Source organism: Rhea pennata, chromosome 6, assembly GCF_028389875.1.
Source record: "Rhea pennata isolate bPtePen1 chromosome 6, bPtePen1.pri, whole genome shotgun sequence".
NCBI classification, from domain to species: domain Eukaryota; kingdom Metazoa; phylum Chordata; class Aves; order Rheiformes; family Rheidae; genus Rhea; species Rhea pennata.
This window is the reverse complement of record NC_084668.1, coordinates 33,905,887-33,929,767: the sequence shown is the minus strand read 5'-3', so window position 1 is coordinate 33,929,767 and position 23,881 is coordinate 33,905,887. Positions and strand designations below refer to the sequence as shown.

The 23,881-nt window shown below is 37.3% G+C and overlaps 1 protein-coding gene across 5 annotated transcripts in view; it reads right to left on the bottom strand.

Moving 5' to 3' along the window:
• Nucleotides 1–23,869, bottom strand: part of LOC134142395 (aldehyde oxidase-like) — a 47,940-nt gene extending 24,071 nt beyond the window's left edge. For 2 of the 5 annotated variants that reach the window (XM_062579416.1, XM_062579418.1), the window contains exons 1-15: nucleotides 20,857–20,970; nucleotides 19,765–19,822; nucleotides 16,273–16,369; nucleotides 14,402–14,510; nucleotides 13,746–13,872; nucleotides 12,831–12,892; nucleotides 12,037–12,117; nucleotides 10,846–10,926; nucleotides 9,565–9,709; nucleotides 9,302–9,394; nucleotides 7,403–7,554; nucleotides 7,066–7,159; nucleotides 4,460–4,569; nucleotides 3,417–3,601; nucleotides 732–894 (exon numbers count right to left, since the gene is read on the bottom strand). In XM_062579416.1, coding sequence (XP_062435400.1) covers nucleotides 732–894; nucleotides 3,417–3,601; nucleotides 4,460–4,569; nucleotides 7,066–7,159; nucleotides 7,403–7,554; nucleotides 9,302–9,394; nucleotides 9,565–9,709; nucleotides 10,846–10,926; nucleotides 12,037–12,117; nucleotides 12,831–12,892; nucleotides 13,746–13,872; nucleotides 14,402–14,510; nucleotides 16,273–16,369; nucleotides 19,765–19,822; nucleotides 20,857–20,916 — 1,617 coding nt within the window. In that variant the 5' untranslated portion in view covers nucleotides 20,917–20,970. Of the gene's footprint in view, nucleotides 1–731; nucleotides 895–3,416; nucleotides 3,602–4,459; nucleotides 4,570–7,065; nucleotides 7,160–7,402; nucleotides 7,555–9,301; nucleotides 9,395–9,564; nucleotides 9,710–10,845; nucleotides 10,927–12,036; nucleotides 12,118–12,830; nucleotides 12,893–13,330; nucleotides 13,395–13,745; nucleotides 13,873–14,401; nucleotides 14,511–14,654; nucleotides 14,835–16,272; nucleotides 16,370–19,764; nucleotides 19,823–20,856; nucleotides 20,971–21,090; nucleotides 21,175–22,619; nucleotides 22,687–23,739 lie in introns of those variants that run through there. The other 3 variants (XM_062579417.1, XM_062579419.1, XM_062579420.1) reach the window with 3 other exon arrangements.
• Between the last annotated feature and the right edge of the window lie 12 nt (nucleotides 23,870–23,881).

Sequence of the window (23,881 nt, the reverse complement as noted above, 5' to 3'; positions counted from 1 at the left end):
CATAGAAAATTCCTTCAAGTCTTCAGTTAGAAAGGCTTTAAAATAAGAATTTTAAAATAGTTATGAATTTTACTAAATAATTTTAAAAAATGTATTGCATTCAGCAAATATGCTTAAGCAAGCAACACAAAACAGCTTTGCTCTGCAGTCTGATCAAAACTGGCATAGAATCACTCCTGGTAATGGTAATTCAGAGGAAAAAGCTCAAGGTAACACATAAACACACAAGAGAAAGGCAAAAGTGATGTTTTTCCTCAGGAGAACAGATTTTGAGACAAAAATAAATAAATCACAGCTAGAAAATTTTCGGTCAGTGAAGTTTATTGAGTCCTCTTCACCCAGTCAACAGTTCATACCAGAAGGATGGTTGATTTAGCATAAAGTTACCAGAGCCTTTATTGTATCTTGGCTGTTTGTGCTTTGAATAGTAGACAGGCTGCATATGACCTCATATATATTTTCTTTGAGCCTGAGAGATCAGTACTGATATATTATTGAATTAACATAGCTGCCCTTATTAAAAAAAAAAAAAAAAAAAAAAAAAAAAAGGCAGCCCAATGTCAAAGGATTGGGCACCTGAAAGTTAAATGGGCATCTAACCCTCTATCTGTTGTCTAAAGACAACACTAGACAGACAGCAAAGCACATTCTACAAACTACTACAATCAACAAATACCAAAACCACTTTGGACATTTGTTTGCACAAAAACAAACAAAGACAACTCATTTACCATCGTCTTTAAAGACTGCAATACTTCCAGGAAAAATCTATAAAAGAAGCTGACTACCAGAGTTTTCTTATAGTCAACTTTCCCACCCCAGGCTACGCCTAGAAGAGCAATTTCTTTAAGGAGGAGTCTGCAAGCTTCATCCAGCATCTTCTCATTCCAGTATCTGTCAGGAAAAACACACATGTAAACAAACTAGGAGTGAAGATCAAAAAATTAAATATAAATTACATTAATACCTTCGTACCATATGCATAATCCTGTTCATAATAAAGCCAGAATTCTGATTTTAATGATGGCCTGCAATTCTGAAAACAGCATAGGTCAAAGTTGGTCACGGAACTAATGTCACTTAGGTCAGCAGCATTGAGTGCTGTGTCAACTTACCCTACATACACATTTAAAGCTGATTTAATACTCTTATGGATTATCACTAGTCCCCAGATAGTCCTATATTTAAAGTAAAGTGAATAATGATACTGATGCAAACTGGAGATGCTTTCAAAGGATCTGATGAGTACCGGAAAGCTGCTTCACATTTTCTGAAAAGGCTGTTTTCTTGAGGTATCTTAACACAGTTTTCCATAGTTACACAGCCCTGGATATTAAAATATAAACATGTTGAAGAAATTTAAGCACCTGAAGCAACAACAGGTAATGAGTACTTCAACTAGTGAAACAGTACAGCCGGACTAAATGTAGAGAAACAGTTTTATACTGCTTTACTTAATTGCAGATTTCATCTCCCAGGCATGGGAAAGATATTGCAAAATGAGAGTAAATGTCAGGCAAAGCATCTGAGATTATTTGGGGATCTTGTAGACAAAAGGATACTGAAAAGACTGAAAAGTCAGACCAAGGCCTGACTTGTGCTCCTAAGGTTCTTGAGCACACTTGAAATTCTCATTCCTTGTATCTATTAAAGCCAAACTGAAGGACTTGAAAGAAACAGTAGTAAGGGACCGTCACACCTAAGGAATCCAGCAACATTTCCCAATGCTTGAGTCCAGGTACACTTGACCATGGATACCGTATCCAGCAATCTCGCTGCTCCTATCTCACACCTCACTGTCTAACTTATACTAGAGTTGCACCCATGTGCCTTCATGCCTTTTGGAAGGAAAACTCAAGTTACAGGCTGAAAGGATGCCCCAGTGTTTTGTATTAGGTCTGGATGATCAGAGGTCCAAGGATCTCAAATTTAAATGCAATCCAAAAGGCAAATGAACTTGCCAAACCAAATACTGAAAAGAAAGGGACTCAAGCCCACAATTTCAGACATTTGATCCAAGGCATCGCCACAAAAAAAGTACGGTTCAAAGATTTTTTTTTTTTTAATCATTTACTTTTTGTTATTTTTTAATAAAATAGATAACTGCACTAAGGAGTATTTACACAGTTCAGGTCATTCACTCAAACCCTTTATGTACTCTCTCAGTGCCTAGACTCTTCTAGTGCAGCCCTGTGTTTTAGAAATTGTTTAAGAATGAACTCCGTCTTGCCCCTAATTTAGTTAGCAGGTAAAATTTCCTTTGAAATCAAGGATTGTTTATTTTTTGCTACCTTTTATAACAGACTAATGTATTTAGCGACTAACCCAAACTCTATTTAACTGAACAGGAATGTTCCACTGGCCACAATGACCTTAAAAGAATTTTATCAGAGCCTCATTTTCATTTGTGATCAAACTTTGAACTGAGCTGTAATACATAGGAAACGTAACTGCAGTGCTTTACCTAGCTCCCAGGATTGTCACAATATAACCAAAAGCATTAATATTGTTAAGGCTCAAGTATTCTGAAAAACATTTTCATGGAAATAGCAACCTAATAATTGAACTGCACCAAGTAATTATACAGTGAGAACCTTACTAGTATAGGATAAATACCAACACAATGTGAAATGCCTGAAAATCTAACTCAGAACATAGTCAGTGATTGTGTAGGAAAAATGGTTGCCATGAATTTACATTTTATCCTTTATTTTCTGGTGCTTAAACTAGGCTCTTATTTTCTCCTAATTTGCCCATTAGGTATGAAAAAGAGTCCCAGGCAAAATATGCAAAGCCGTTGGCTTATTCTCTTTCATATCCTTCTCTATCATCTACCTCAGCTGTGATACACAGGAATGTGTGGTAAATTCTGGTTGCCACTACCAGTTGGCTGATAATGTTGAACTGAACTAAAGTTGATATCCTCTGTTCATCTCCCCCGGTAGCAGAGGAGATTCAAGGTAGGTAGCTATCACCTTAGACCAAATCAAAACCCTTGAACCCAGTAAGCAAAGGAGGAAAAAGCCATGTCCTCTTACTGGGGAGCCATCGCCAAGTGTTCCTGTTGTTGCCTCCTTTGATAGTAATCAAGCAGCACCCCCTTTGTATGTCTCTTCACAGCCAACAGCGTCAGAGATGACACATCAGCAACATGAGGTGACTCCAGTCAAGTAAGACTGGCACAAGGTGAGATTTTCTGAGGTGTACGCAGAGTTCAAAATGTAACAATCCTGAACTGTCATCATTCAAGGCATCATTCACTTCTGTGAATATGGCATACATGGCATCAGCTAGGCACGTGAAATCTGTGTTCTTTCATACTTTCATGCTCCGAGAGTATACCCTGTCTCTCAGTATTGCAAGACAAAATGCATTTATCCAGAGATTCAAAGAAGACAGAAAAGTCGATACCATACCTTCCAATAAGTGCTTGACAGGTTTGTTTTGCACAGATTGTGGTCGAGATGCTACCTCCATAGAAAATGTTTAAATCTTTTATTTTGTCTGTGCCTTCTTCAAAAAGAACTCTCACACCAGCACTGGTTATTGGAAGAGCATTTTCCCGTCGTGGTGCTTGTCGAAATGCAGAGACATACTCGCCCTGAGCAAGATTAGACAGAAGTGGAAAACCTGCACACATGCAAGTATCTGAAAGCAGAACTTATTATTGCAGTGTATGAAGTAACAGAATAAAAAACAAAGCACACAAATTCCACTTCCTAAAAAGTCAACCATTTACTCTCTTCTATTAACCTTTTAGTGTTTTTTTTTCTTCCGTGATTTTCTAGCAGTCCCAACCTGATCTTCCATCATTCATACAGTTCATATGACCTTGACCTTTTCCTAGTAGATAGTTAGAAGACAGGTATTTTTGCAGAGGAGGAGGAAGATAGTGGGGTTGTATTTAGAACATGAACAAAGCTTGCAGGCTTCAAAGTATTGCCAAACTTCAGGCCTATAATTCTCTTATCAGATCCCACATCCACTCTTGCAAACACAGTACCACCTTAAGACTATTATTCAGTTAGCAACATTTATGAAAGCATCGTGAACATGTTAATCTTATCTCTTTTCAGCCAAAATCCTCAAGAGATGACAAGGCTTTACCTGACTGATGCCAATCATAACACAGGCGGGCAGCCTGCTCAAGCGAGGACTATGGCAGGCTGTGCAAGACCCCCTTCTGTAATGAGCTGCCAGCAGTTATTGCTCTCATTATTTTGGGGTGATTATTTTCATCTTTCATCTGAATATCACTCTTTGCATATTATAAACTACCTGCTAATTGTATTTTTTGTCTTAAACTGTGAGACAGTATAGCATGGGCAGGATCAAGGTTAATTCAGAAAGTGTGCAATGACAGTGTGACTTTAAACATAGGGATTATGCTCCCCCCACCCCACTCCCAGGCTCTTTATTTAATAGTATCTAATACTGCATAAACAAATTAGAAATTTACCTTCCTAGAATGGGGGATATAGACAGAGACCAAGATCTCTTCTGGCATAATAGTATTGTTACCAGCTCCATCTGCAAAAATATCACTCAAGGGAATCTGTCGCTTCCTTCCTAAAAAAAAATAAAAAATAAATAAAATAAAATAAAACAAAATTTTGTACAGTGGTAAGTATAATTAGCATGTATCAATCACATTTTAATTGGCACGGAATATCTGCAGTCTTCATAGTGAATAATGACTTCAGAGTTTAAATATCATCTCATCAGTGGTATGCTGCAGAAATAAAGGTGTCTTCTATAGTGTCAAAACACCAGAGCCCAGGGAATGATCTCCATTCCATAACTGGCCCTTCTGATGCTGCTGCACTGATCCCTTCCCCTGCACTTGTCAACCTGCTCCATATCTCTAAAAACGTCGTCATCACCACCTGTGCTGCTAAGGCACAGGGAGAGAGAAAGGTGACTGGGAAAGATTCGTTGGAAAAAAGGAAAGTTGAATTTTCTTTGTCTCGAGACTCTGAACAGCTCTTGGAGCCCTGAAGGGAACAAATACTATTGCCATCTCCTCTCTCTTTTGGTAGATTATTCTGAAAGCAACTAAGATTCATCATTTAATAAAATTAAAGATGGGATTTTCAGATGGGAAAAGAACAAAATTGTGAGAGGTATGTAAAACCGTAAGAGTCCTTTGAACACTTAACCTCTGGGTTAACGCTGTATGGGGTTTGCCAATATCACTATATCAGTTAAGCCAGCAGGCTTCCAAGTAGAAATGCGGCATTTACTGTAATTTATATAACTGTTTCTGATAATTAAATAAGCTCTGATGGTTAAAGCAGTTTTGTTTGTGTGACTGCAACTGCACTAGCAGCATAACTGTATTTGTTAGAATTGTAATCCTGCAAAAACAGCAGCACAAACTTCACACTGTACCGATGGAATGCCACAACAATTCACCTTGTAGAATTTAATTTTGTGTGTTTTTCAGATGAAGTCAAAGTAATCTTTTACTCATCTTCTGTGCTCTTTGTACTTTGCACATGCTGAATAATGGATCCAATGCTTTTTTTTTTTTTTAAAAAAATCTTATTACTAGACAGTATCTTGTGATGGTCCTGATCTAGTCTCAAGTCTTCCTATAAACAATCTTCTGTAGCATTTAAAGTGGTTCAGATACTTAAATACTCATTTCACATTCAAGAGATCTGATACTTCAAGAGCGGCTGCTTTAAAGCAAGGATTTTTTTCATGTTATGTGGAATGATGACATTGTAACTTATTAATCTTAGAATATCGTTTAGCATTGAAATTGCATTCCTAAAATTCAGCTGTGACTGCAAAACTTTACTAAAGGAATTTTTTTTGATGAAGTGTGAATCTCAAAAGTAACACTCATAAAAAGAATAGCATTGCTGTTTCTGGGTTTTTGCCTTTATAATTCCATACACTTGATTTACATGTAAAAAAAGTTATCGTCCAATCCCACCTGCAAGCTTGGCAGTATCTGGGAGGATACATGTTCCCTTACACTATGACCTAAGATAAATACTAAGAACTAATAGTGTTTCTGAAACCTCCTTTTGTTAAGTCACTAATGACTACTTGGTAAAGAAATACGTTAAAGATATGTGAAGAGGCTTAAAATCCACTCCCAGCTGTAAGGTTTTCCAAGGTTAACAGAAAGATGTTATCAGCAAGTGATGCTATTCGTCACTCAAGTATGCACGTATGTCATTGGAGTCACTGAGAAGACACAAAAAGTTTAATTGTCACTTGTCAGAATGACATTCTGACAGATATTCCGCCTTTCAATGTCAGACTATGTAGGAAGAAAAAAAAATCACAGAAACCATACAGCATAATTATTTGTGCACCTGGTCCAAGAAACTCTGGCTCAGACACAAACCTGCAAAGAATGCGTATTTCAAGGTGCTGAGCAGTGTATTATAGAGCCTGAAATAGTAACGTGTTCTGTCTGGTTCAAGGACAAAAAAAGCATTAGCCACCTGGTAAGGAAAGTATGCAGTTGCAGGTCAGCAGACCCTGTTTACAACTGTAAGCACAGCCCTTGTTTACCAAAGTTTTCACCAGCCTTTTGGACAGTAAGGAATTGAGGAACAGGGAATGGAGCTAGTAGAGGGGAGTATAAAAAACAATGAAAGGAAATTAAGGAAATGGGAGGGCATTGAAAAAAAGAGCTGGACTAGTGGCTCTTGCACTGGAAACATCTGGGAGGAAGGAGAAGCAGGAGATCTTGTCATGGCCAGAAAGTAATTTTAAAACAAGGGCAAGGCATCAACTACAGAAGAATACTGGGGAAGAGGGTGGCATATAGCTTCTCCAGCTATGAGGTTTTATGAGTGCTTTTAGTAATTCACTGCCTATAGAAGCAGACATGATTTGGCTGGTCTGAATGCTTATCCTTGACATGAGACTTTTTGATATGTTCTTAGTTTGCACATTTTCTCCCTTACAGATGTGATCTTGTACACAGGTGGGAAGAGAGTTCCATAACAAACACTCACAGCTGTAGATTCATCCCTTCCCCTCATACAATATAATACTGCACTTCTGGCACAAGTAGAGAGACCAGATTTCTCCTCTTACCTCTTGACACCAAATTGAGCATACAATTGCCAGCTGCCAAAATGGGATTCAAGTCTGAAGTTGATTTTCTACTTACAATGTTTCCACCTAATGACTTGTGGGAAAAAAAAAAGGAAAAGAAATTTGTCAATTTTCTCCATCATGTTCACATTTTCATGTTAAGTGGCAATATACCACAACAATTATATGTAAGATTACATATTTCAAAAGCTCAAAAAAAAAGTATTGACAAAAAACTCACAGCTAAAAACAGAATGCAAGTTTTACATGGTCAGAAAAAAATTCATGTAGTTTTGCTCATTCATGCAAATATCCTTGCAAGTAACACACAACATACAGCAACATTTCTTATCTGTTCTCCACCCAGAGTTCTTAATTGCTGCAAGACAGCACGGAATATCTTTGTCTTCTCCTCCGGGAACTCTGAGATTGCATTTTTCAAGATGTCTTTCACTAGAGTGAGGCTGCAGGCAGCTCCTAGAGTTAATCCTGTAGCCAAAATATTATAAAAGTGTAATGTTAGCGTTGTTTTACAGGCTAGGTTTTAAATCATGTTCAGATTATAGAGCTAAAACTATTCATGTGCAGCATGGACAGCTACAAAGTGAAGGACCTTTGCATTTTAAAGGGACAGTGATCTTTTAATTCAGGAGATTGAGCGTGAAGTTTCATTAAATGTCTAAATTCAGTTAATGGCTCACTTCAGTAAAAGGAGCCCCTTTCCTGCTTGCAGCTGCTCATTTCCGCTGCTTCTCTTGCATCAGCTTTGACTGAATCACTTTTGGGTGAAAACTCACCTAAATACTTAATCAGTTTCAAAATGTTTTCAACATTTTGGTACTTCCTATTTTTAATCATTATTTTCATCATAATCTGATCTTGCTTTGCATCACATACACTTTAGCTATTTTCATAAAGAACAGGCAGGTACTAGCTGCAACAGAATATATAATCCTAATACTAAATATGGTATTTTTTTCTCCCACTAAAAAGACAATCTATAGCTGTATGCATTTATCTGAGCAATTATAAACTGTTATATTTGCTCAGATTATACTTTTTAATATTTATGTTATAAAATGGCAAATGGTGCATTTGTATTCAGAATTATTAACAGGATTTCAATTATGAATTATGTAAATGTTGAGTGGACACCAGGATTCAGTCAAAATACAAATAAAAGTATATCACTTAAAAATAAAAAGCTAATTTACAGCTTTTAAGCTATAAAATTGCTATATATTTAAATATATCATTTATATTGCTATATATAATTTAAAAATATCTTTCTATTAATTAAGTAAAATTATATTAAAATTTGCATATTGAAGTTCATGTAAGTATGTTTTGTATTTAAATATGCTTAAACAGAGGCAATTTTTTCTCTGGATGGCAAACTAAATGGTTTATCTCTCATTTTAGAGCTTGTAAATCTCAACCTCTCATAACTGCATTTTACTGATAGATTGAAAGTAGTAGTAAACTGTGTCCCTGCTTCTCTCAACTCCCAACCATTCTTCAGCTAAGAAAAAACTAGTCATTGAGCTGACCTAGCTGACTGAATTGAAATGCGAAAGATATTCTAAATGGAATGGCAAAACTTTACCACTTAAAAAAAAACAGCTTCAGGCATACAGGAAGAAAATTTCATTTAGGTCTTGATTTCTTTAAAACTTTGGCAGTAAGCATGCACAGCTTCATTTATATTTAACCAATTTAAATAATTCTCTATATTGACCTTAGATATATAAATTGGGGCCAAAAGTATGAATCTACAATACTTAATACTGTCACTGCTGAGAACTAGGTTAGTTAATTTATATTAGCTACCCCAGATTAACCACAGCCTTTTCCCCCTAGTGTAAACAAGTCTGCAATGTTGCTAACTACGGGTCTGAATATGTTATGTAATACAGCATGGTACAGAGATCTAAAAGCAAATGCTGTATGACTTAGCACCAGAAGCAGTATTGTCAGAATAATTATCCTTGAAGTATTACGGCTAACGGGACCCAAAAGAGTATTCTTGACCAGTACTGTACTGTGCCATGCAGACAAATCTCTGTATCATGCAGACAGTGACCACCTTGATCCAGGAATAAACCAAGTATGCTTAGGCATGACTAGAGAGCCAAAGACACTGTACAACAATTCACACCTTCAGTGCTACAGAACGGATCAACATTCCTTACTGCAGAGGAATCTCACATGTCTGAACACAGTCAAGTCTACTAACCGTCATCCGCGCATTTCACCAAGTTCAGATCTAGAACCCTTGCTGGAGCAATAACAATTGGATGAAGTACTCCTCTGAATTTAATCTCAGGTCCTATAAAATAGAAAAACACTTATAACAAAAGAAAAAAAATCACAACTTTTGCACAATGCCAATTGTAACAGTAGAGCCTAATCTTAGGGATGGAAAAGCACAAATAAACGTAGCCCTACTCCTCCGCACACTGAAGCTAGGGCAATAGGAGCCATTCTGATTGTACATACCCAGACTGGTGTTCCCAACCACAAGAGGTGCTTTGGGGTGGGTAGCTTTCAGATCCAGTAATTCATCTAAGCTTACAGGAGAAATCCATGTCATTCTCTCCCCACGGAAAACCAGAGTTCTTTTTGGTTGACTTTCAGCCACCCTCTGATGGGAAAATACAGCAGATTAAAATATTTAAACATATAGAGAGGTGGCAGCATCTAATAGACCTCACATTCAATTGGAGATCAAAAGAAGCCTTAAAGGATAGTAGTTCTACTTAATCCTTCAAAACAGGACAGAAGTGGTACTGCTGTGCTGGTCTTTCACACAACGATGATTTTTATTTTTATTTTTATTTTTTTTTTTACTTCATGGATGAAACGTCTTCAGTTCATTCCAATTGACTAGTAAACACAATCAAAAATAAACATCCCCAAAACAAAAAGTGTAGAATAGATCCTATACCTGCTGAAACGAATGAAAAAAATAATTAAAAAAAATACCTAGGCAGGACTTTATACAGTTAGTTTGCTTGGAGGTCACCAGTCACACTGGGTGCAGCATCCCTTCATACATTAAGCACTGTGCCCAGCTGTTCTGTTCACTGACCACTTGGAAATAGCTTGTGAACTAGTGGTGGTACAAACACCAGCCAGGAACTCCTGATCTAAAGTTTTCAACTTTTCTCCATAAGCAGCCTGCTAGTTATAGAGAAGTTTTGTTTTGAGATCTATACCTTTACAATAATGCAATGCAAGCAGATTTTAGTCTTTCTAGAGCAAATACTGTTGTCTATAATTAAGGATGCCTGACACTTTTCATTCATGCACCCTTATTTCAGCCATTTATATCTTTGCTGCACTTTAATCACTGAGGCTAAGTGCACCCCAGTCTGGTCAGAGACTGACATTCGGGGAGAAAAGTTCAGCAAATCTACTAAGCCACACAATGGGGAATATAAATCATTTTGCCAATGCTATAAAATGTCTCCCATTCAGTTTTCTGAGAAGCATTTGCATCTCAGGTGCTGCATTGAAAACTCATTTTACGTTACTTCTCTGTCTTCTCATCTCGTGCTCAACTTTGTGACTCCTTTTTTTTCCCAATACCATTATCTTTTATAAGTGATTATTCAAACAACTCACTGAAAAAAAAATGAGTATCATTTTGGATTGATATAAAGATGTTGCAACATTTCTTCTAATGAATAAGCAGGACTTCAGAATGAATCCTGAACTAGGGACCACTGTTAAGGAAAAGGTAAAGCTGAAGAATAGTCTAAAAGCAATATAAATTACCATTAGTTCTGGAGGAAATATAAGCTCTTGGGTGGGATCTAGAGGCTGAAATTCTTCTGTTGAAAAGAGTCCACTGCGAATCTTAAAAAAAATAGAAAACAAGTAAAGAAGAGTATTTTTTTCCCTGCATCCTTAATTCCATACAAAAAAAAAATTGTAAGGGTCCAACTGAAGTCAAAAGAAAGCTAATAATCTGATTAGCCTTTGGATTTGGTGCTAAAATATCATGCATCACTTAGAGCTGCTAAGGTGAGGGAAGCAGTTATCACAGTTTCTCAAAGCTTACTGCTAATAGAAATGAGAGTGTAGAGGCAGAGGCAAGTAACCAAAAAACTAACTATAAACTCCCTACAGTCATATTACGAAGTAGCAGCTCATTTCCTTCCAACCTACTTGTACTCAAAAGGCAGAGAAATAGATCAAATATCATTGAAATAAAACTGAGAATAAAGTCAAAAATTCACATGGATAAGATATAAAAATAAGTTCATGACTGATTTTAGGAGTATTTCATTCTTCAGACTCAAGTCAACAGTGAGCCTCCTATGAAATCATCATTGATTACATTCAGACCATCACTGATCACTGATTTTAGATAGCTCCACATATGCCCCGATTTTTCAATAATGCAGTGATCACAATATGAGAACATTACTATTCCTGAACTTGAAGAATTGCTTGAGTCTCAAGTATGCAGATCCAAACTACCTTCCACCTGAACATGAGGGGGAATTTCTTCCCTGTGAAAGTGACAGAGCACTGGAACAGGTTGCCCAGAGAGGTTGTGGAATCTCCTTCTCTGGAGATATTCAAGGCCCGCCTGGATACAACCCTGTCTAACATGCTCTACGTGACCCTGCTTGAGCAGGGAGGGGTGGACTAGATGATCTCCAGAGGTCCCTTCCAACCTTACTGATTCTATGATTCTACCAACTGTCTGCTACATGATCTCCTCCTCATACAAGTATATAAAAACAATCTTTAGATTTTAGAAATATCTTCAAGTTCCTTGATAAAAAAGTAATACGTCTGATTAAAAAAGTAGCATTATGAAAAAAGGTGAAATAGGCGAAGAATAAAAATGACAACATATACTGCATTTATTTTAATTACAAGAAATAAGCAATGCAATATTTTCTGTTGTGCAAGTTTTATATTTAAATAGGAGAATGAAAATACTTAAAATCCCACCTTCTCTCCCTTGCCAAATAAATCATCATCTTGATCCAAGCAACACTTTCCATTTGCTTTACTTTGACAGCAAATTGATTCCTAAAATAGTAATATTCCATTAGCAAAATACTTCCCAGAATGGCATTAAGTTAAAGTCCACCTAAGCCAGTAAGAATTTATGTTTACATTTCAATAAAGTTCTGGATGAACCTCAATAATAAGCTAAGTTGGAAGCATTTGTATGTTAAAGGAGAGATATACAAAAAATATCTTAAAATCTTATCATGTTAAAGTCCTTAATACAAAATAATACATACAAAGGGTACAACATGAAAAACAGTTGTCTTTGTGAGAGCACACACAGGACAGTCTGAATTATTTTTTTTACCCACAGTTCACTCTCCCATTTCTTCCACTGTAGGTCTGATACATAGTATTACATGACAAAGAACATAAATCAAAATTCTGCTCTTATTTATGCCAGTACTGACCCACAAATAAAGTACATGAAGTTATTCCCAGTTATTCTTCGTAATCCAGATTAGACACTAATTTAATTTGCATCAGTCAGTTTTTACTATGAGTTAGGCCATTGAACACCTTTATTTGGGTTACAGGGACAGAAAATCTACATCTCTTAGCAGAAGGAAGACATGACCTTAGTATAAAATATGATGGTCTGTAGATATATAGATACTGTATTTTACAATAAGTCATGCTCTTCATGCACCTGCCTCCATAATAAAAACATTAGTTCATAAATATATGATGAATACTAACAGGCATGATCTAGTATCATCATTACTCCTTACCTCACAAAAGGTTTTACAGGCATCTAGGATTGGTCTATACCCAGTACAGCGGCACAGGTTCCCTGAAAAAAGGAAGCAAGTAAGAAAAAGATTTGTTCTAAAGCATACAAGTTTTAAATGTCATGCCCTTAAAGAAGGCTTCTATTTTTTGAAGTGTTAGCTCTCTGAAAGTCAATAAACATAAGTGTCACAAGACTTAACATCTAGCAACTTCTGATGAAAAAAAATATTGTTTTAAGGGGAGTATAAAATACTTGAGAGCTACATTAGAGGGAATTAGACTACAGCTCAGTATATGGGAGATACAGGATTGTAGAAAATTCCTCACCCACTCAAAACATTTTTCTCCCTCCGATTTATTTTTAACAGCACGGGAGGATAGCATTAACCTCCATCTAGCTCATCTCATAGGAACAGGAAATGCCTTTGGCTCCACTATGATTCTAGAGCTCAACAGATGACAGAATGTTATTTTTCCTGCAATAAATGTTCACATTTACCCTTAGTGAAGAGGGTCTGCATGATGCTCTCCCTTATTTGACTGTTTTATTCCTATCAAAAAGGGCTCTCCTGTAAGGCTTATGACATTCACTACTCCAGATGTGATGTGATCTCAGAGGTATTTAGATGCAGCTACTTCTCCAGTATGCTTTAATTTTTCTCACATCTGACTTAAAACACTTCGAAAGATGTATATGGGGATGTATAGGGGAACAGTCCACAGTTCCATGCTTCATTTTCCAAGGGTGACAGGGAATACAAGGTTTGTATCCAGTACCAAAACTAGCTCTGTGGGGAAACATAATTTAAATGCATGATGCATGTTTTCACAAAGACTGGCATTCACATACACAGAGTATCAGAAGAAGAAATGGTTTAAGGATGTACTTAAAAATTAAAAGTGGCAATATTTACCAGCCAGGGCTGCAGTTATCTGCTCCGAAGTGGGTTTTGGGTGATTTCTTAGCAAAGTGTATATGGACATCACCATTCCAGGGGTGCAGAAACCACACTGGGAGCCATGGCACTTGGCAAGCCTTTCCTGAAATTAAGCGCCACAAATAGCCCTCATTCCAGCATACATCACAGTCCTAATGAACCCGCTCAGAAATGGGAAAAGTAATAATAAGTCCTATTTTCATAGCAATGTAGACCTTTTAAGTAAGCCAGTCTCAGATAAGAGTATTTTGGGTCTAACACTCCAGCATATCTTATTAGGGAAGCAAATTGCTCTCCAGTGGACTTTTATATATATATATATATATATATATAATTTTTTTTTACGTCAGTTAAGGGCCACTGTCCAGATAAATCATTTACCCAAATGGAGCTCAGGCCTGATACACTCCCATTCTTATGTACCAATTATTTGATCAGGTTGTCAAAACTAAAGCAAGATCCATTATGAGCCATGGATCATCCATCCTGATCAACCATATCTTTGTCTTTTGTTATTCAGGGATAACAATCAGCATATGAAATCTCTGTGCCCGTAAAGCATTGCCAATTAATCCAGTCCAAATGGAGAAAGAAATCAGTAATGCTGTTACACAATGATACTATGTTCTCACCTGAACTGGATGAATCCTGGTTTTTGTACTTCCAATACCTTCCACTGTGGTAACTGCTGTACCATACAAGGAGCAAATGGGAAGCAGACAGGCATTTGCCGAATAATGTCTTTGGAATATAAAGGAGAATCAGGGAGCTTAAAGATAGTGGAATATTATTCTGTGGTAAATCAAGGCAAAGTTTTCAGTTACAAAGCAATTATTATAAACATTTGGAATAAGACCACCATAAACTTCAGGAGGGATTACATACTAGCAGTGTGACTTGTCCCTAGTAAAAGAACTGCATCTATGAGGAAATAATATTGACAGTTCCGGAGAGTTTGTTTCTTCCTTAATACTTCAGTCTCTTCCAATTGCCCTCTAACCTCTTTCACCCATGAGCAAGTGTGGTTTGGAGGAGGACAAAGGAGAGGAGAGGGTTGGTTTAGTCCTTTGCAGGAAGTAAAGGAGAATTACTGCTGATAATTTGGAATCCTGATCCAAAGGAAATTCTCATGTTAAAAAAAAAAAAAAAGAAAAAAACATACATATATATATGTGTGTGTGTGTATATATGTATATGTATATACATATATACACACACACATATACATATATATATATATATATGTACACATATATATACACACACACACACACACACAAAAATAGGGACAAAATGATAAAATATCAAAATGAAGTTTTGAAAAGCTTTTCATCATTAAAATGTTTTGTTTTCCAGTGGTGGATATGTTCCTTTTAAAAAGTGTCATGTTGATTCTTTTCAACTTTTATAATATCTCTAAATATCTTCATTTGTATTGCCTTCCATGTAATACAATTGTCAAAAGAACATAAGAACATTTGACTTTTTCCTTAAAATGTACTCAACTGACAATGACACGTTCTCATTGAACATTTTGGAGAACAAGTATTTTTGATGGAAAATCAAAAGTGAAAAAATAAGAAGTTGTTCACAGAGCCATGCATGATACTAGCCAACATGGACCTCAAGAGATGGGGGGCTGTTGAAATCCTGCTGTATGAACAGTAACTGACATACTGCAGTTAAAAAGCATCAGCTCTTGATAAAATGTTGCTGTCTTGTGAAAACTCACAGCAAGAAGCTGAAGATCTGCAGCACAGCAGAGAGACTGAAAGACACTTGTGAAGAGTGGAGATTAACAGCAGAACCAAGTCTCTGAGCTGACAGAAACAAATTTCCTGGAAACCAGAGTGGAAGATACAGATTTGCTGTGACCCAAAAGGCCACTGAGATGGCTGAAACCAAGCCTGCAAGATCAGAGTAAGGGGGAGACAATTGTTTATTACTCATTTTGCCTCTATTTTGTCTTATATAACCATTCTTCGGAGTTTCCTCAATTCAAAATAAATGATTCTAGTTTTCTAGATTTCTAGTTTTTGCTCTAGCCTAATGAAACTCACTTTTTGAATTTCAAAGTCTTTCTGGGTTCTTTTGAGAGTGTTCAGTATTAAATTCAAAGATCTAGGTTAATTCAGCTCAAACCTCTGGCTGTCTCATGTTCCTGTCAGTCACATGAGAAAACTGCAGGTATAAGCTAAATTCCACTGGGCAATATGAAGGATGTTAAATGAATATCTTGTGAAGAGAAAGGCCGTCACAGGAGCTGTTAGCAGAGACAAGCAAATTACACATTTAAGCAAGAAATTTCAGCAAATTCATTATATGGCTGAATGAACAGAACTTTGTACAGTGTTCTCTTTTGGTTTAAAGTGACCCTACCTTTGCATTCTTTTACCATTAAGTACAGATTTTACAATTTTGTTTTTACAGTTCTGTATCTGGGAATGGTATCTACAGTCGTAAAATTCTGTGTAGTGTTTTCCAAATTTTCTGTTAAGGATACCGTATCTTCTTGGAAGCTGGTTCGTAAGTTGATATCATCACCGTGCAGGCACCACAGCCGCCCCCTCCACAGCCATACTTAGTTCCTGTAAGACGGACTGAAAGTGCTGCCATTAGGGAAAAAAAATACATGTATATACACACACACACACACACGTATATAGGTTTCAGTTTTGGCCTTTATTCTGTTTAACCTGGAGGACCACCTTTTTCCTGAATTTTTGGAATATATAACTGGTTAGGTACAATAACATAGATTGCCTACAGAATGCCCTTCTATGTCAAATAAAAATTTTTCAGTGAAAATAAGATCAAAGCTAAGGAATAATGCGACTAAAATCCTGTTCCCATCACGGAAACAGAAAACTTAATTCTGACTTACTTTGAGGAAGAGGAGTAAGTTGAGACAGAAACAGGAAGTAAAAAATAATTTTCAGATTGAAAATATGAAAGGTAGAAATGCATGCTAGTTACAAAATAGTAACATATTTGAAGTTCCAGTGTGGCACTAAAGAAAATATTCCAGTTTTTCCTTTACATGCCATTGGAAAATTAAGGCTCATCAATGGTCAGGACACTAACCCTCTCAGCTGAAAGATTACACTTCCAGGAATACAGTGCTCACTTCCATGAAACTGCAACACTGGCCAGTCTGAAGCTGTGATTCTTCAAACACCTGATTTAATCATAGAATGGTTGAGGTTGGAAGGGACCTCTGGATATCATCTAGTCCAACCTCCCTACTCAAGCAGGGTCATCCAGAGCACATTGCACAGGATCACATCCAGGTAGGTTTTGGGTATCTCCAGAGAAGGAGACTCCACAACCTCTCTGGGCAACTTGTTCCAGTGCTCTGTCACTCTCACAGGAGAGAAGTTCTTCCTCCTATTCAGGTGGAACTTCCTGTGTTTCAATTTCTGCCCATTGCCTTTTGTCCTGTTGCTTGGCACCACTGAAAAGAGTCTGGCCCCATCCTCTTGACACCCTCTCTTAAGATATTTTTTTAGACATTGATAAGATCTCCTCTCAGACTTCTTTCCTCCAGGCGAAACAGGCCCAGTTCTTGCAGCCTTTCCTCATAAAAGAGATGCTCCAGTCCTCTAATCATCTTCGTAGCCCTACACTGGACTCTTTCCAGTAGTTCCCTGTCTCTCTTGTACTGGGGAGCCCACAACTGGTTAATGGTTTACAGCCCTCAAAAGGAAAATGCCTCACTCCCCATTTCTTCAGACCTTCCTCTTCCCAACGTAACCTGCCCCAAAGCCCAAAACCTCCTGCACCAACTCTTACTCTCACCAGTACCTTTCATGAGCTGATTTAAGTCACTACTCAAACTGAAAGCTATCCACTGTTTTCCCTAGGCTAGTTTACTTACTAACCTGTTTAACTAGGTTGGTTTTCTGATGGTCTGAGTGGAGTTAGTACACAGAAAGGTCAGAGCAACTCCAAGACTGGCACAAGATAAAGCAAAGAGAGTTCTCTGCCATAAGCAGGGAATAATAGAGGGACAAGAAGGCCTTTCTCTTTCCACATATCATCAAAAGAAAAACATCACTTTTGGGGTTAACTTTCTTCACTTTCAGAAAGCTGCTGAGATGGAGTGTGTTGCCTTTAGCTCTGACTTCTACTACTTTTTCTGATTACAGAGCACTTTCACAGACACCCTACTCTATCAGATAAAACAAATACATTTTAAGAAGCAGTTTCATTCCTTCTTGCTCTTCTATTTATTTATTATTCCACACCTGCCCTTCCAGTTATTAATAGTAGTCTAATGCACCAATTCATATGGCTTTTAGCCTCCCCAAAAGATGCTTAGATAGGTATTATAGTCCACCTTGCAGTTTAAAACACAGTACTGCAAGATGTTCAAGCTTCTCAAGGTCGTTCAGGCAATCATTTCACCCTATGAAGAGTTTGGCAACATCAGCATAAGATATGCCTGTCTTGTCTGTTTTCTGCCACTCATTTTTTGTGTCTTTACCAAAGTCAGCTCTCCCCTTAGCTCTGTTAGCTTAACTATTTTGGAGGCTTACTAAGATAAGGATCAGTTTCTCAGTCTGGCTAACACAGTGGTCTCAGAAAAGAGTTGTGCATGCACATCTGATGGCACACCATCATAGAGACACGAGCAGCAGAGGGCAGGAACACTTTAAGCTAGCATTTAAACTGTATGGTGAAACCCCTAACTAGCTTCTGAAAGACCAGCTAATGTTACATTAACTTTATAACCAGGGTACAATGATATGGAAAGATTAAATGATATTTCAAGGTGTCAGAGCAAATCAGTACAGAATTAGATGATCTTATTCACCAGTACAATTTAACCAATAAATTGCATCTCTTGTGATGGAGCTGGTATTGAATTTTTTTTTTTTTTTTTTTGGTAATTTGAGTTTGTAGTTGTTCAGACTGCTAAAGAATAATTTTGTAAGCACCAGAACTTCAGCAACTTACTTTCCTTCAAACTGTGCTTATGATTAACCAGTAACTAAGATACGCTGACTTAAGCTTTTCTTTTTTAGAGATATGTATAAACACTCTCTCCTATATGAATTCTCTACTATCTAGTAACAGCAATGGTATATGACTTAGCCGCTGGGGGTATTTTTCATGGGTCAATCTAGAAAGCTGCCAAAAAGGTGAGATTCTGCTTTTCCCCACATTTTCTCCCTACTCCTGGCTGTGAGTTCCTACACGAACCATATTTAGAGTATTATGCAAGTAGCTTCATGAATACTGGGAATAAGCTTGTGGCACAGCAGATGCTGTAAGACTGCTAAGAATATTGAAAGCAGATGACACAAAGAAGGCAAAGAGAAAAAGAGAAGTGGCGTAAAATTTGGATCAACACAGAAAACAACTGACCCATAGACTGAAACCAAGCCAGGAGGAAAGAAACCTGTCTGCAAAGACACAATGGCAGGGTGCCTGCTGTAGCTCTTACAATTTCTGTTTTGTCTTACCTAATTAATTTTTAATTTTCCTCTGATTTAAAAACCTACTTTTTCATATTTATTTACTATTAAAAGCTGGGTTTTTTGAGTTTGTAAACCTGTTTGGAGTGCTCATCACAAGAAAAAGGGAGATTACCTCAAAACTCCAGCAGACTCAGGGTCTCATGACAAGGTCTCTCTCCTTTCCTATGAGAGACTTTCACAAAACTTGGAGACTCCTACTCTGTCAGATTTTGTTCATACTGGTCAAAACATTCTTAAGTTTCTTTTGTAGAGGAGGAACAGACAGATATGCATGCACATAACCAGTGCCTGATTATGTAACTCTTGTTTGTTTAGGAAACTAGGCTAAAAATACATCAGCTCACTGAAGAGCTTTCACTTAAAGGACACATCATCTAATACAGTTCTATCTTCTTAAGGAAGTCACAACCTCTTTAGCTTGGTAAGTTGCTTTTTAATTATCATTTAAGATAATTTTGCTTGACTAAAGCTTTCGTATAAGTGACTTAAAGGATCAAACAGGAAAAGGATACGTCTCTTCCGCAGATAAGACAACAGCATTTGTTCAGGATCAGCATTTTTCTCTGTTATCTGCAGTAAGAAAGGAAACTGAAGCTTTAACTAAGAAAGCAAGACTTTTCACTTGGCTCACACACTACATTACCACAAACTCAGAAGAAAACCCTCCTCCTCCCCTGGTTCCCTCTCAGAGAACTACTCTAATTGGTCGCCTCCTAGAAATTCCTTTCCCAACAGATACGCTTGCAGGAAGAAAGTGCCAGGACAGCTTGCAACTACCAGAACCAACTCCTGCTCAGTGAAAGGTCATATTGTAGGAATTTATCTTGAACCACACTAGCAATAAAAATGTAACAAGACTTTACTACAACAGAGCTCACAGAGCATAAAGAATTAACGATTTGCAGATTTTAGAGACACTTTTGCCTACTGGGATGAACACTAGAGGAAGCCTGGAGGGGTCACTTTTCTAGATATAAACATTCACTTGCCTTAGTAGGCTATAGCAACACAGAGCAAAAGAAATGCGTACATTCTTGTTTGATTAGAGGATTTGTTATTTTGTTGTTCAGAATCAGCTAATCTTTTCATTAGCACTGAATTAATAAACAGTTTAATTCTGCTCTTGCAGTATCATCTTTATGTTGGTCTGTAGCCCAGAGCTCAGCACCCAAGTCTTACTTTCAGATGTGCGTCTGAAAACTGTTTCTCAAAGATGAGAAAACCAGACATCCGCGAACGAGAAACTAACTTCTTCACCAGCAAAATGTGATACCCAGGGGAAAGCACGTTCTAAATTTTCACTTTGGCATGCTTTTTCCTCAAGCCCAGAAAAGCCAGCTAAAAAGGAATGTTGTAAGCACATTCACCCTCCTCTGCTGTTTCTGCCTTTCAAACCTTACTTACTGTGGACAGGCAAGAATTAGTGAACTAAAGTAACACTACTGGACTGCATCTGCTTCTTATCCAGAAAAATGTAGAAAGGGAAAGAACGCCCATGTGAGGATTTGAAATATACTCCTATGTCTGAGGAAACCATAGGCTATCCGTGCCCCCACGATCCTTGGGGCTCCTCTTTCTCCACACACCTTCCTGGCAGCACTTACCTTTCTCCCGTTCACATAGAAAACCAGCTCCTCAGCCCCCGGTGCCCCCTGAAGAGACATTGGGAGCTGCAGCCGGCTCCGGAACCCACACGGACAGGGCACGCCGGGCAACTGAGCCGCTGGCGCTGCGCGGCCGCGGGCGTTCAGCCCCGGCGGCTGGGGAGCGCGGGCGCCGCGGCCTGCCCTCGTTAACCCTTCCGCTGCTGCACGCGTTGCGGCTGCGCGGGCGCTTACCGCCAGGTGACAGCTTCAGGGGCAGAACGGCAGGGCCAGGAGCCGACACCGGCGCACAGCATTCAGGAGAGGAGGTCCTGAGGTCTGCCCAATGAGTAAATGCGACATTTGGTTTTAATGAACTTCTGCAATGATTTCAGGAAAATTTCAAATGTAGATTCAGGAATACTTTATCCTCGTTAATTCAAACAGGTTAGTGTTATTTATATAAAAAAAGTTCTTAACTGGAAGAGATGAACAATGCTATAAAACATCAGATTTCAACTGGATGAACTCTTGTTTCATTAACACTGCCTCAGGAAGGACCTAGATTTTGAACTTAGGGAGTCCACTTGAAAAGTATACCCATTAGGCAGTAGCAAGAGTATGCTCTTCTGAACCTTTGGGAGGGTGGCTGAAACTGCAGTCAAATTAGTTTTATCTGAACTGTTCAGGATCCTTCAGCATTGCAACATATATGCGTGCTGGTCTGAGTTGTAGATTGATCTTTATTAAACAGAATCTCTTCAACAGGGTAAAATTTCTCAAGAAAAATCACCTACTTCATGTAGGGCACATGCATTCCTACAAAGCAAAGTTGCAGCTGAGTGTTTTGGGGTTTTCTATCTAAATACTCTATTTAAATACCAAGAAAGCCGATTGACCTATGTCAAAGTAGGAATGAATAATGTCAGCTGTGTTCCCAAAATTAGCTTTGAGAAACATCAGCAACATGAACTGTTGTCATTTTCTAACAATAAATTCTCCCATGGAAATTTTGAATTCTGAGAAAATCCTACAAAGTACTGATTATAAACCAAATGTAAATTTTGCAAAATTTGCACTCACAAAATAATTTTCAGTAATGCCAAGGTATATGCATTTGTTAAGGCTACTGCTGAAAATGAAGGTTTATAGAACCATATCATAAAAAATTTCTCTTCCTGTTTCATTGTATTGAATTAATTTTCCTACAAATTTTAAAATAAACAAAATGCTTATTAGTGGTAATCTAAGATATTAAATGTAAAAAATTAGATTGAATAAAGCTAAGAAAAACAACTTCAGAGTTATTAAAAAAAATGTCCAATGTGCTTTATCTTCAGCAAAAAGTGTCTAAATCTCAGTGCCTGAAACAGATTCATTTTGTCCAGAGCTGTTTTGCCACCAATTACTCTGGCAACAATGTATCAACTGATCTGCTAAAATCTCATTTAGTTACAATTCAACAGGTAAATTAGTTTTTTTATGCAGTGCCTAAAGTGAGCTACAGTTTTACAGAACAAATAAAAGAACTGAATCTTAGGTAATAACAAAGTAAATTTTCTCTCTGTTTGGATATAACATCTGCTTTAGCAACAAGAGCAGTAAGGCTGAAAAAAATGAGGAAATGAGTAGTTGTAACAGTCATATGATTCCCGAGTTAGTTAAAATAACCTGCATACATCTTTTTTTTTCTGTTTGTCTTTTGTTACTCTTGAAGAATATCTATACTAAAAGGAATGAGGCATAAAGACCTAGACCTTATAGGTTTATTGAAAATTACATACCTGTATGTGGAATACTGTAGTAGTCTCGCTGATAGCACTCAAGGCGTTGTATAACAGCAGACTTTCACTGAAAAATAAAGACCATCTCCAAAAAGATGATTCTAAAATTCTAAAAGCTTTGGGAAAATACAGCATGAGCTTCTGCTTCTAGCTTCCAAACCAGGGGCAACAGAGAGAAACAATAATTAAAAAAAAAAAAAAGTGCTTTGCTTCCACAGTGCGAGTAAAGGGAACACGAGTTGTAACAACTATTTCCATTGAATTTCTAACAATAGAGCTAATGACTGTGACTCACAAAGAAAAGTAGCAAAAGTATTTTAATTAAAAAAAGTAATTATAAATTCTTTTAAAAATTAGAGGAAAGTATTGTATTAAAATAGCCTGTGTGTAATTCTTTCTTAAATAATATTGAATCAGGACAAAATCTACTTTCCCATTCATTTCTGCATCTTGCTGATGATCTTGCTGATGTAGTGACATACACAGTCTTCACAAAGAAAATGTTTGCTGAAATTCTGAAATAATAATTTAAACACTTTGTTTTGTGATACAGATCACAGTGCCTGGGTGGTAAGTTTCTTACTAGAAGATTTTTTTCATACTAATGGAATAAGTAAACTTTTTCTGTAAAGTTGTGTGAACACATCTTACAGTCCTTACTAGTACACATACACAATCTTTGCATGGGCTCTGGAACTGGTGACCACAGCGAGGATGAACTCTCCATTTAGGGATGAATTTCTCATACATAAACTATCTCACTAGTAGTGTATTTTACTCCAAATTCACGCATGATGGAATGTTCTACAGGATCTTGGGAAAGTTGCTCTGGGCCTACAGACTCATGAAAAAACAACAAAAAGGAGTTATGATTTTAATACTTGTAAATAACATCTTTTCGTGCTTCTGTTTATGTTATACTTCGACACAACATGTAAAATGGACACATCAGAAAGCTATATCCAGAGGTATGTTTTGACCTGTATGACTCATTTTTCTGCAAAAACGTGCAATTGAAATTCTGGTAATTTACAGGAAAAGAGAGCAGGTAATGTGATATTTTTGCATTATTTTAAACGGATCATCATTCTTCAAAAACAAGGAATAGTTATTTACTTACGAAGAAAGAATTTGAGTTAGAATGTGCATGCTGGAATACCTTCCTCTATCTCCATTACAGATTTTGGAGGAGTCTTGATATTTTTTTCAGTTTTCCTGTCTTCATGACGAAAAGGTAAACCTTCCTTTATGTATATTCACAG